Source organism: Mastomys coucha, unplaced genomic scaffold (genome assembly GCF_008632895.1).
Source record: "Mastomys coucha isolate ucsf_1 unplaced genomic scaffold, UCSF_Mcou_1 pScaffold12, whole genome shotgun sequence".
Taxonomy (NCBI): domain Eukaryota; kingdom Metazoa; phylum Chordata; class Mammalia; order Rodentia; family Muridae; genus Mastomys; species Mastomys coucha.
In genome coordinates, this window is record NW_022196894.1 from 57,644,878 (window position 1) to 57,659,289 (window position 14,412).

General features: G+C 36.0%; 1 protein-coding gene across 3 annotated transcripts in view; it reads right to left on the bottom strand.

The window, feature by feature from the left end:
- Epha6 (EPH receptor A6) overlaps positions 1-14,412 on the bottom strand; it is a 922,972-nt gene that overhangs the window by 558,907 nt on the left and 349,653 nt on the right. Inside the window, exon 4 of one of the 3 annotated variants that reach the window (XM_031364197.1) lies at positions 10,219-10,311. The exons of the other annotated variants lie outside the window; for them this stretch is intronic. Coding sequence (XP_031220057.1) covers positions 10,250-10,311 — 62 coding nt within the window. The 3' untranslated portion in view covers positions 10,219-10,249. Of the gene's footprint in view, positions 1-10,218; positions 10,312-14,412 lie in introns of those variants that run through there. 3 annotated transcript variants of the gene reach the window in all.

Consider the following 14,412-nt stretch of genomic DNA (forward strand, 5'->3'; position numbering starts at 1 on the left):
AGAGAGAGAGAGAGACAGAGAGAGAGAGAGAGAGAGAGAGAATATGAAATTAGTATAGCATAGTGGTAGTGGGAACAGGATAATCATTTGAGAGAGAAAATTGGAGGTAGACTTGATGAAAACACATAGCATGTGTATATGAAATTCTCAATCAATCAAGAAAGAAAAAGCAGATCGATTTTTATAGTTCCAGAAAAAATTGTCCAAGTATGTTCATATTCTGAATTACAGACGACAGTGCTTTTCAGATAGGGGATAACAGATGGATGGTTTCTGTAATATGGAATAGGTTCAGAGAGTTTAATAATTTATTAAAGGCATGTGAAACAGAAAGCAAAAGACAAGGGAGAGAAATAAGTTGTTAATCATCTAAACAGTGATGACTGAGGGGGGATGGGGGGGATGAAAGCCAGGAGGGTCTGGCATGATGTTTTCCAACCTATCAAAAACCATAACTGCCAGCTAAGCACTTTAGGATATGCACACAGCTAAGTGCTTTCTGAAAAGAGCTCTAATGGTTCAGGATATATTATAGGGAATTTGTAAATGAAACTGCACAAAATTAAAGAGATTCTGTATGGCAAAGAAATAATTTGGAAAAGATACTGGCAAAAGAATAAAGTTAGCTATTCATGGTACAGTGGTTTTTATATATGAAATACAGTTTTACAAAAACCTAAAAAACAAAATAAAATGGGGTCTTGTGAGATGATTCAATGGGTAAAGGTGTTTGTTACATAAGCCTGATATCCTGGTTTCAAACCCTAGAACATACATCAATGTAGAAGAGAATTAGCTCCACCCAGTTTTCCTCTGACCTCCACACATGTACAGTAGTAAGACATACCATGTAAGTACATACATACAACCTCATACACACACTCAAAGGCACTAATAAATAAAATTTAAAAAATAGAATATTCTCAAACCAAACAACTCAATTATAAATTGGCTAATCAAATCAACAGAAAGCTCTTAAAAATAAGTGTAGTTTCAAATTATTTTGTTGTAGGAAAATGATAGTAGTGGTTTCTCCTGTAGGATTTCTATCAGTAACACAATATGGACTCAGTAGTGCACAGACACATAGAGAGACACAATTATATATCAATATACAAATACGGGCATATGTGTGTGTGTGTGTGTGTGTGTGTATGTTAGAGAGAGAGAAAGAGAGAGAGAATTAAATGCAAAGAGTTCATGAATGTGTACAGGACGGGCATGGGAAGAGTTGGAGCTGGTAGAGTGAGGGGTGGAAGTGACATAATACAGTACTAATGTATGAAATTTTTACAAAACTGAAAAATGCAATTATAGTAAGAGATAGAACACATTTAAAAATAATCCAGATATATCTATAAGTATAATGTTCAACATGATTAGTCAATTAGAATGACTAGCATATAAAACAAATACTGGCGAGGAGCTCGGAGGAAAAATCCTATAAAAGGCTGGTGGAACTTAATCATTTACCATGAAAATCAGCATATAAGTTCTCAGAAAACTAAAAGTAAAATGTTTGTATTACTCAGCTGTGGCATCTCTTGGCATACACTGATAAGACTCTGAGTCCATAGGAAATAAACATTTTTGCATATCTATATGTATTATGGCATTGTTCAAAATAGCCAAGTTATGGAACTAGCCTAAGTTTCCACCAGCTAATAAATGGATAAAGAGCATATGCAAATATACATAATGGAGTTTTAATTTTATCTAGTTATGAAGAGTTAAATGTTTTATGCAAGAAAATGGGTACAACTTGAAGTTATCATATTAAGCAAAATAAGCCAGACCAAGAAAGACAAATGTGGTGCCTAGATTTTATACAGACATATAAAATTGTATATATGTTATATGTGTACACGTTATGATATGAACAGAAGGAAACCTATTAAGATTAGGGAAGAAAAACAAAAGCAAAGAAAGGATATTGAGGCATGAATATTGTCAAAGTATACTCTGATTAAATTACTCCTTTTCATGTAAAAATTTCTCATTTAAAATCTCTATATTTTTAAAGTCTAAAATATTCAGATATTTAGTTAAATATAGTTTGAATCTATAACTGCATAATCTTTAATCATGCATAATTTTTCTAAAGGGAGGCTAATGGTTTATGGGTTTTAAACTCATTAGTGACTATAAAGTTAATCTCCTACAACACTTCTCTATTATAAATGAGAAGACAATACTTATGAAAAATAATTTCCATTCCTCAGAATTCAAGCCTGTACTAGCAGCAGACCTGAATTCAAGTCTCAGTATTCCCCACTAGGCCTGGCCTTCTTAATCTACTCCACACTATGGTCATTTCACAGATACCTGACTGACAAATTCAATTCCTGTTTACTGGACCTTTCCTGCTGTAGTCTTAACCTTGAAGCATTGAAACAAGAACAAAACATAGTGTTTCTGGATCAGAGGAACTAGCATTTTATGGAAAATCCATGGTGATGATTTATACCCCCAACTAGACCCGATTTTAGGCAATTGTGTGCTAAAACCCGAGCCTTTTGTGAGGGATGATCTATAAGGTTCATCAAGGTGGGAGGAGTATCTTAACTGGCAGAATGAATGAAAAGGAAAAGTTAGCTGCACAGCATCAGATCTCACTTTCTTCTCCCTGACTGGACACAAGGCAGTGTGCACAGCGACTGTCTGCTCCATACACTGTCACTCCCTACCATGATGGGTTATACCTCCTGGACACAGTCAGTATGCACAGGGACTGTCTGCTCCATACACTGTCACTCCCTACCATGATGGGTTATACCTTCTGGACACAGTCAGTGTGCACAGCGACTGTCTGCTCCATACACTGTCACCCCCTACCATGATGGGTTATACCTTCTGGACACAGTCAATGTGCACAGCGACTGTCTGCTCCGTACACTGTCACCCCCTACCATGATGGGTTATACCTCCTGGCATTATAACGTGAAGCAAACCCTTTCTTCCTTAAATTTCTTTTGCTAGGCATTTGTCATGCCAATGATACAAACAACTGATACAATATTGTTTTATAGCAAATCTCCACTGTTATAAACAATATAGATACATATATATGTATATACTAGCATTAAACTCTCACGTACTTCCTTAACTTTTCCTTACTCCCTAAGCCTTTGTTCTTTCCACCCTATGTTATTTCCTTAAGACTCCTTCTGATTGTGTGGATTCTCCAAGTGTGAAAATAGCACCATTAACATGTTTGGGTCTATGTACCCATCAGGATGACTAGTACCTTGCAACAACAGCAATCAAATGTTATGAGGTGGTGATGTAGATTCTGGGTCTTATGTGCCTGTGTGCCTGCACTAATGCAAGCACTGAGGAATTTATGAGTTTGCTGAGCTTTGGGGGTTATAGGGATGATGTGTGTGTTGCTGCATATAACAGCATTTCCTTAATTAAGGTTGGAAACTAGATTAGCTTTCCTCAGTGTATTTTATTACATTACAAGAAGAACTCCAGGGCAGTGTGAGTTGGTAGAAGATGAAGGCAGTTTAATTACAGTGTCTTACAGGGGATGGAATTCTGTCTCTTTATCTTAAAAACAAAACAACAACAAACAGGTCATTAAATTACCGAAAATAACTTCATATTTTTCCCAGTTTTTATTCAAGGTGAATTTCCTACATAATAATATTATCTTAGTCATGCTTCCTTTAAAGTCAATGACAGGTGTGTTTCATTTTCTTTTTTTTTAATTAGATCTTTTCTTTATTTACATTTCAAATGATATCCCTTTTCCTAGTTTCCCCTCTGAAAAAAACCCCTTATTCCCTCCCCTTGCTCACCAACCCACCCTCTCCCACTTCCTGGCCCTGGCATTCCCCTACACTGGGGCATAGAGCCTTCACAGGACCAAGGGCCTCTCCTCCCATTGATGACAGACTAGGCCATCCTCTGCTACATATGCAGCTGGAGCTATGAGTCCCACAATGTGTACTCTTTGGTTGTTGGTTTAGTCCCTGGGAGCTCTGAGGGTACAGCCAGCCCCATAGGAGGGAAAACAATATGAACTAACCAGTGTTTCATTTTCTTAACAGAGAATGAACTGACTTGAATCAGCAAAGTTGTACAGAACCATGATTAAGTTTGCTGAAATTTATTAATAAATGTTAGGCTTTTTGTAACTTCCAATTTCCATGCATAATCTATAACTATGAAAAGAACCTAAATGTCTAAAGAATTATGGTAAAACTAAAGAAGCAAATAGGAACCAGAATAATCTCTTGACATTGTCACACTTGTAGATTTTGTGTGTGTGTGTGTGTGTGTGTGTGTGTGTGTGTGTGTGTGCTTAATAGTACACTTCTGCAATGACTTGATTTAAGAGACATTTCATTTAAGATACATTAAACTTCTAAGGGTTTTTCTTGCTGGTTTATCAGAAGAAATTAATTTTTTCATTTACTTCTATTAAATATATCTTGACATATTGGACATGTTTAGGTTAAAAGGTGGTATAGGAATGAGTAGTTGCCTAGGTTTCCAGTATACATTTATGCATATAATAATTATTAGAGATAAAAGAGGTAACAATCTGAAGAAGAGCAGAGAGGAGTATATGGGAGGTTTTGGAGTGTGGAAAGGGAAGGGATAGATGTTGTAATAAATTTAATCTCAAAAATAAAACAAATAAAAATAAAACTAAAAAATTGCAGTACGACTGTCTCATTGATAAATTAGCTTTTTTTTTTTGTTATTAAAAGATAAAGCTAACCAACTGAGTAATTAGATGTTTTCCTCTCATTCCTCAGATGTGGTATGATTATAATTTATATGTAATTTCTGAACCAAATCACCCTTAGGATCATTGTCAAGTGAATACATCTTAAACCATCATGTATAAGCCTAATTATAAAATAAGATGCTTCAGACTTCACATATGCTCTTTCCCTACCTCCAGCAGGCAATCAAGGCTGTGCCTACACTGGCCTTAATTTCAATGTTCAAAGATAAGTGAATTTCTGTTACTTGGTTATGGGATCCCAGATGCAAAGAGGAAGCCATATTAATTTTGTAACCCATTACACCTAACATATGCCACCAATGGGGTCTACTGGGCACTGGTAAGCTCGAGGTATATATTGAATTAAATTGAATGAAATGCCTTAGGGCTAGCACTAAGAGTCAGGGCAAAGGAAATTGACTTTCAGGGTGTAACTAAGCAGTACAGGTAAAAATGCTGAGTGGGCAAGTCTCCATGGCTGGAGGGTACACATATAAAGAGGCTGGCAGATTGAAACCACCACAGGACAACGATATTTAATTTATTGATCATTTAATATGGATCAAGCATGCTGTGAAACATCCTATGTGCACCATCTCATTCAATCAATCTCGGTAAATTTATGAGGCAGAAAGATTCCTTCTTACAATGTGTATGAAAAGCCAGAGGCTGTACGATAAGATGCTTGATGGTAAGACCCCCATAGATTCTGAACTTTGACTTAGTTGGATTTTTGGTTTTGTCAATTAAAACCGTCCTGTAACACATGCCCCAGGAGGAGCCTGGAAGACAAGTAGGGAATGTTTCTACAAAATGAGTAACGTAAACACACTGTCAAACTTTCATGAATCTTCTTGTGATTAAAAGAATTCCATGATGGGCAAGGCTTCCAGTAGTGGGGCTGGGTTATTTGGTTGAGTTGTGAGGCAAAGAGGTCCTTTGGATATCCCTAAACAACCCAGGTTGATGCTATGACTGAAGTTTACCCTCTGAAAACTGACAGCGGGTCTCCACTACCTAGGACAATTTCTATTCTGCTCATTGATTGTAAAGAAGTGGAGCTAGTGTGGGCTTGGAGACTTTGTTCCTATGTTGAATTTCTTTAGCTTGTTAAGGTGCTCTACAGGCTATGAAAAGAAAAACAACAACAAAAACAAACAAACAAACAAACAGGACATCATCTTACAGAAAACTTTCTACCTACGTTCTGTCCTGAGAGGTACACCACCAGAAATCATGCAGAAGGAATCTAAATTGGAGATTTTCATCAGGTCCCTCCCCTCAGTTCTTGGGGACCCTGAGAAAGAGGGGAAGGGAAGACTGTAGGAGTCGGAGAGGATAGAGGACACCAGGATATCATGGCCCACTAAATCCACTAAGTAGGGCTCATGTGGGCTCACAGAGACAGAAACAACAATCGCACCAACTGCCTGGGTCTGCAGGAGGTCCTCTTGAGTGAATATTATGGCTGTTATCTTGGTGTTTTTGTGACACTCCTAACAGTCGAAACAGGTATGTCTCCAACTTTTTGTGCATGGTCTTATGTCTTGTCTCTTTTCCTCCTTTTGAATTGCCTTGTTCTGCATTTAGCCTTGTTTTCTTGTATTTTCTTTTGTCCTCTCATCTCTTGGAGGTATGCTTTTTTATTTTATTTTATTTTATATTTTTAGAGGAAACAGGGACAGTGAATCTGAGGAGAGGTATGAAGGAAAACTAGGAGAGGAAACTGTGGTTCAGATGTTGTATGAGCAAAAAAACTATTTTCAATAAGAAAACAAAACAGCAACAACAAAATATTTCTGATATTAGAGACCATTCATAGGCAGGTCCTATAAGTCTTTACAACTTCTATATGTATTAATAAAAATGATAACTATATTTTCCCAAATCATTTCTCCAGAGCCTTTGTAATTACTACCCCTTAATTTAGAACAATTCAATGAGGCTTTGGCCCAATCCAATCTTTTTCCTGAGGTTAAGACTTTTTATATTTAAAAGGGAATTAGTTAGCACTACTGTTTTCTACAATTTAGATTTACTGGTATTAATTATGTTTCTATTAAAATTAATTGGCAGATATGGAAGGAATTTAATCCAGCAACTGGTTGCTCTGGTAAGGGATCACATCCAAAGACATAGGTTTGTGTGATTCAGCTGGAACTGCAGACACGTCATACCTTTAGTCCCTTTGGCTGGAATACAGACACATCCTTAATACACATCTTTAATCCCTAACAGTGAAAGTAAGGTTAGTTTTGTAGAAGGAAGCAACCATATTTAAAAGTGACATCTAATTGAGGGGCAGACAAGGTAAGGAATCAGTGAAAATTTCACAGAATGAATTGGAGATAGGATACATCCAACTCTCAGGAGAACAGAGAAAGAGATTTAAGGCAGAGTAGTGCAGACAGAGAGAGAGATGAATGAATGTTCTTTGTTACTTTAAGGACACTATCAGGAAAATGAAATAAACAGTAATTGGACTTTTCATTATATTGTTATTTCTACAGAAAAAGAAATGGTTTTGGTTGTAGTAATCAAATGAAAATCTCAAGAATTAAAGAGAATATATCTAACTGATCATAAGCTCATCTTATCCCCTTACGTCTTCTTCTGATGGTGCTGAGCACACTGTAGTTATATTTATGCCATCTTCAGTGCAGACAGAGCAAAATTGGAGCCAAGGGGAGGGAGTTCTTATAGTTTTTTTGGCTGCACTTCAGATATAAGAAGTTAGAACAGCAAGCATACAGAATCAGGAATTAAGCTGAATCTAGAGACAAAGGTAGATAGTATATATGTTTAAGTGCTAAGCACATTGAGCTACAAACTACTGTATGGGTTATTACAAATTTCCTGAATATTTCCAAACACTATCACACTTTTATTTGAATGTATCTCTGTGTGGTATGTTTGCATAGGTGAATGCTGGAGTGCATGTACATGACTTCATATGTCTGAGGATATTCCTGCCAATGGAAACATGAGGCTAATTTCAGAAGTCATCCTCATTTGGTCTCCATGTTATTCCTGTAGGCCATCTCCCAGTTGAACCAAGGTTTTCTAATATTGCTAGACTAATTACTAGCTTGCTTGAGGTATGTCCACCTCTGCTACCGTAGAGATAGAATTATAGGTTGGAGGACATTCCCAGTCTGTATTTAAGTAGATGCTAAAGATCTGAACTCAAGTTCTCATTCTTGTGTGAAAAACACTTTAACTATACTCTAAGTCCTAGCACTCACTAGTATATTTTAAATGTACATTTAAAGTCACCATATCTTACTTTGTGTCACAGTCAAATATTTTTGTTTTAATTTTTGAGAAGATGATTTAGTCATCATCTTCAATAGATAGTGATATTTTAATCAGGCTATTCCAATATTGACTGTAAAATAAAATTCAGTGCATGTTTGGTTTTTGGAGAAAAAACAAGCTTGAGAGCATGGTGGTAATTAGGTAAGGGAGTAAGGCAGATCATAAGCATGGCATCTTTCTTTCTTTCTTTCTTTCTTTCTTTCTTTCTTTCTTTCTTTCTTTCTTCCTTTCTTTCTTCCTTTCTTTCTTTTCGAAACAGGGTTTCTCTGTGTATCCCTGTCTGTCCTGTCCTGGAACTCACTCTGTAGACCAGGCTGGCCTTGAACTTAGAAATCCGCCTGCCTCTGACTCCCAAGTGCTGGGATTAAAGGCATGCGCCACCACCGCCCAGCCATGCATGGTATTTTTATCTGCATACTATCATGAATGATTGGAGTACAATCCAGCTAAAAAGAATAGTCAGCAAGCACCTCTGAATTATCCCACATAAGGAGCAAGGAAGTCAGTGTCTACTCAGTAATTTTCTATTAGACATTTGTTGACAGTTGTTTCACAAAGTGGAATCCAGCTAAAAGACCTTCCTGTGCAACATGAACTTTCAGTGCCATATGCAATCAGTAAAATGTACTGGCAATTTGAGGGTAAACCAATAGATTCAAAACAGAAGACAGGACAAGAGAGAATATTCAAGTACAATCATGTTGGCAACTACTATCTAAGACAGGAAGTGACCAGCAGTTATGGCGTATGGTGCGAAGAACTGGGAAGAAAGATATGAGCAAAGTTTAATAGTACACACTTATGACAATGCTATAATAAAACCTATTACCTTTTACATTAAGTAAATAGACACATACATACATACATGCGTACATACATACATACATACATATATACACATGCATGCATGCATCCATAAAATAAGAAATTTAGTTATTAACCAAATAAGGCTGTCTGAGTTGACAATGCTGTATACTGCAAAACAACTGTGGACTCATGAGACCATGATGCAGCTGAAAGTCCTCTCACCAAGTGTTGCTAGAGTCAACAACCTACTGTACTGCTGGCACTGGATGCAGAACACATTCAGTCATGCACAGCAAAGCACAAAGGATGAGGCAATCATAACAAATATGTTAATATTTGTGTATTCACTATGTAATCTCTTCAATAATTTTTTAGAGTGTACTGCTTTGATTTATATTGTTCTTTTTTTGTTGGTTTATTTTGGTTTATTTTTTGAGACAAAGTCTGATTCTGTGGCCACATTGGCACAGAACTGACTATATAACCTAGACTGAGCCTCTACCTCAACAATATTGCATTTGCTTCACTGGTTATGGAATACAGGCTCGCAACTGACCTACAACTGGTTTCTGATTGAGTTAAGAGTCCAGTTTGAATGATTGACAGTATGATATTCACACAATAATCTAATCAACTGAAGGGCATACTGCTCAGGAGTTTTCTTTGTCATTTATTGACACTTGAGTATATAGGTTGATGGCCTACTGTTTCTTTAAGAGTAATACTATGCCTCATTATTAGTCTAGATATTCCCACTATAAATATTTCCATGAGCAGTCACAATCAATCCTGCTAGCCTTATGTTCACTTGCCACAAGTTACAGTCACTGGAAAAGGAGTTTCAATTGAGAAAAATGCCTCAATAAGATCAGATTATAGGCAAGCCTGTAGGACATTTTTCTTAATTAGAGATTGATGGGGGGAGGCCCAGACTATTGAGGGTAGTTCTGGTTTCTATAAGAAAGGAATCAAAGCAAGCCAGGGGAGCAAGCCAGTAAGCAGCACCCCTCTAGGGTCTCTGCATCAGCTCTTGCCTTCTGTTTTGACCCAGATTGTATTCCTATCCTAACTTCCTTCAAAACTGGACTATAAATCTGGAAGCATAATCCAAGTAAACCATTTCTTCCTACATTACTTTTGGTCATGGTACTGTATCAAAGCAATAGTAGCCCTAATTAAGACAGATAGAGTAACTAAAGATATTATAATAGACTTATCCTTCATTTCAATTTGTTATCTTCCACAAGTAACAGTAAGATTTTGGCACAATTCTTATCTTACCTCCTGTATGAACAAAACAATTGGTTTCTTCATGGAGATATCAGCCTGCCTCATGATCCCTTTTGTGTGTGTGTTTCTGTATGTGTATATGTGTGTGTGTTATCACAGTTTCTTTATCTGTTCATTTGTTGATGGACAGCTAGGGAGGTTCCATATCTTGACTCCTATAGATAAATAAACAATAATAAACATGGATGTACTAGTATCTTTATGGTATGCTGAATTTGATTTCTGTGGATATTTTCCCAGTAAAGGTTTAGTTGGATAAAATGGTAGCTATGTTAAGTTTCTTGAGATAACGTAATATTGGTTTCTGTAGCAACAGCACCATGAGCATTGAAGAGTGACTAATACCTCCTTTTTCCTCATATCATCACCATTATTTGTAGTCCTTTGTTTTCTTTCTGGTAGCCCATTGACACGGTGAGATAGAATCTCAGTGCTGTTCGAACTTGTGTTTTCCATGACTATGTTTCTTGTACCTTTTGAACGCAGGTTCAAATTATTTTTATGTTGATGATCTCTACTTATATGCTGGTATCACAGAGCAACAACAATGTCTGAGAGCACAGATGCTATTTGATATCTGTAGAAGTTGTCCTTCATGGTGTGGCATTCATTTCTCTAGAATTTAGAAGCATGACTCTATTAGAATGAGCAATGTCTTGGTAACAAATAACTGTTGCCCTTTATAAACTTTTAGTAGTCAATTTTCATAACATATTTTAAATAAAAGAAAAGAAAAGGTAATGTAAAAATTATGAAGCTAATATAAATTAAAAGTGTTATCTTAAAAAAAATTGAAAAATCCAGGGACATCAAAGAAAGCTCAGTGGTTTGAGGTACCTTTTTGTCTTCAGTGTCTTTGACTGTATTTGACAAAGTGATGTAAAAAGATGAAACCAAAGAATTGTGAGGTAATCAGCTTCTGTTCTATATCAATTAAATGAAAGACAGAAAAGTTAAAATTATAGAGACCTCCCATTTGGGGGGGGAGGAGAAAGAACTGTGAACATAGCAAGCTCCCCAAGAGCTGAATCTTTTGAGCTGAAAATATCAATTGGTTTTCATGTCATTCCACTGAAAAATCTCCTAAGTGGGTAAAGCTAATGGGCCAAATGACTATGCTGCCATATATGTTATTCAAATATTTAAAATAGTTAATTTCTCTCTGTAAGGCAAATTTCTCAAGGAAAAGACCCTCAATATGGAGCTCTCTGAGCAAACTTGACAAAATCAAGCAAAGTGTGTGCAATAGTGCAATAGAGAGGCATGGTATACTGTGAGTTGTGAGTCAGCACAGATCACAGCTTGATGCAAAAAGACCACTGAATTCTGGACCATAATGAGTTGCATTGCTAAGACAGTCAGCAGTCTCAATTAGATAGATTCAAAATGGAAAGACAACAGTGAATACTAAATTCTGCAGATAGAAGGTCACATGTGAGATCTGCTTAACTACTCAGGAATGTGCATTTTCAAATGTAGATATGGAACATTTTGAAGAATAAAGACTCATTCCAGAGATGGAACCATGGACTATGGAAAAAGACCTGAAGCATTTCTTCAGGGTAGAAGCATTAAGAAACAAGAAAACCCCTTCATCTGAAACTGTGTCAACATTACCTGACATTGCCTTGAAATAAATTTTGATTTCATCTTGTTTTCCTAAGAATGATATTATTAATTTCAAAATACAGATAAAAATGGAAAGCTATTAGGTTGGTTTGGAAAATACAATGTGCAGAATGTCTCTATCAATCCAAATTATATATAAAATCAGTCCATATTTTATAATTATATCTATAAAAGTATTTACTTATGTTATTTTAATAAGAATTATAAATGCTCAAGTGAAACCTGAAGCATTTATGTCATTGGCAAGAGTAGTTGACTGAATTTTAGTTGTAACAGAGTGTCATCCTAAAAGTACATCAGCTACTGTAGCTCCCTGGATCCTCTAAGACTGAGTAAGGAAGTAATGAAGGCATAGTATTTGGAGTTTGAGCAGAGTTAAGATGCTGGCATGACAATATTTTACCTGAAATTATAGTAGGGAAACAGCACCATGTGGAGTTTATACAGGCACCACGGCTATGGGCCTCTAACATCTGTACAATTATTAATTTAGAAAGTACTGTAAATACTAGAAAGTAAAACATATCGACAGGGTAAAACTCATAAAGAAAAATATGCCCAGTTTTACCTGAATTAAATATTATGAGTAACAACATTGTCTTTGCCTCAGGAGCTTGTTTGGATTTCTGAATTTATTCTATGTTAATACACATAAACAAAAAACTATCAGGCTAGAAAATGTAACTGGACAACAATGGTGAAATTTTACTTCCCCTTGGTTTATTATAATGTTCAAATTGTTTATGAGTTCAATTTTACTATTGATGTTAAGACTCTTACTTCAGCTCTAGACTCAGATGCAAGAGTCTTCTGAGGAGTGAATGCCTGAAGCCATGGATGCTGAGAGACCCTACAGTTAATGCATGCTTGCCTATGATAACTCGTTTATAATTAAGGCCTACTAAAGGGTTAACTACAATTATTAATAATGTAATTCCCTACTTATAGCTGAGAGCAAGAATAAAGCTATAGGAAAATGATCTTTTTCTCTACACTCAACATGTGTGGTACCATCTGTAGCACAGATACAATAGACAAAAATGGCGATTCAGATCTTAAGCAGGATGAAACAAGATTCATCATGCTGTATGAATTTGTATGATCCACATAGTGAATTTTAGGCAAGCCAGAGATACATAGTGAGATCCTGTCAAACAAACAAACAAACAAACAAACAAATAAATAAATAAAAGTTTTTAACTAGCTTAAAACTAAAAATTATTTAAGTTTTTATGTGTATATGTGTGTGTTTGTTTTCTGTTTTTATTTAGAAATTTCCATTAATTTTTGAAGCACTGTTGGTTGAAAGCAATTGGATTATAAAGAGTAAATTAGCCACAGATAAACAGGACATACTGTGTTCATAAAACTGTCCCTCTGTTCTGTGTTTGAATAAAAACATTAAATAAAGGGGCTGGAGAAATGGTTCTGTGGTTAACAGCACTGACTGCTTGTGGTGGTTGAGTATGCTTTGCCCAGGTATACATCTCTTACTGAGACCAGACCAGGTAACCCTCAGATTCAAAAAATATTATTTAAAATATATGACACAATTGAACATATATTTAGCTTTTTGTCATAATCAACATTTTACATCCAATGTTATAGAGAGATATTTATCCAAGGCAGACCTGAGTTAGAGACTGTGATGGTATATGGATACTGCACTGTCTTTGTTGGTTTCACCTTCTCACTAGGATGTGAAGGCAGCATTTTCATCATCAGTAACATGGATGCTAAGGAGATGTACATGTGATAACTTTTTTAGTTACACCCAAAAAGCCACAAATGCACAAAGCATTTTTAAGTGAGATTAAACAGTGAAGTGAGCAATTAAACACTTCTATTTATGCTCTAAAACGTAAGCAGTTCAAATAACTGGAGAACAAATAACTGTTTCCTTCTTCCGAAAAGAAACGTAGGAGCAATCAGTCATGCTTAAACGTTCTTATTGTAAAGAGTGGTCATTCCACGGGCTGTAATTCCGCAGAAAGCTACCGCTTTTCAGGAAAACAAAGGTTTCTAGTTCATTGTTGCTAAACATAACTCAGCTTTTCTTATTTAAAGTAAAATGAACAAGGTCTAATCTTTTATGAACCTACATAGAAAAATATTGGTTTTAAAATGTCAGCAAAGAAAATGTGGCCATTCTTATACTTTCTTTCTTCTAGAGCAGACTTCCTGGAGTTTCTACCTTCTACAAAAAAATCCATCAGGCTGACTGAAATCAGAATGGTTCCCCACTTCCTTCTCCTGTCCCTCACCAGTGTCCCTAGAATTTTTCCTGTTCTTCACAGGCTAATTGTATGTACCAGGCTTGCTTTGGAGTCAAACTAGCAATCCTCCAACCTCAACCTCAGCACTGTGATTAAAGCCGTGGATTACTAAGCCTGGCCAACTAACTTATTTCTTGTTATTTTCCACTAGAATAACATATAACTTTGACTAATTATCTCTAAGGCTAAATTATTACTTTTGTACAAGGAGAGAGACTATGATGTGCTCATAAGGAAAAAAAAAAAAAAAGCTGTCTCCTGAAAACCTAACTGAATAAAATGTTCCCTTATTGGTAGTGAAAAGCAAAGTTGTCAGCCCCAAAACTATATACACATTACCAACAAAGAAAC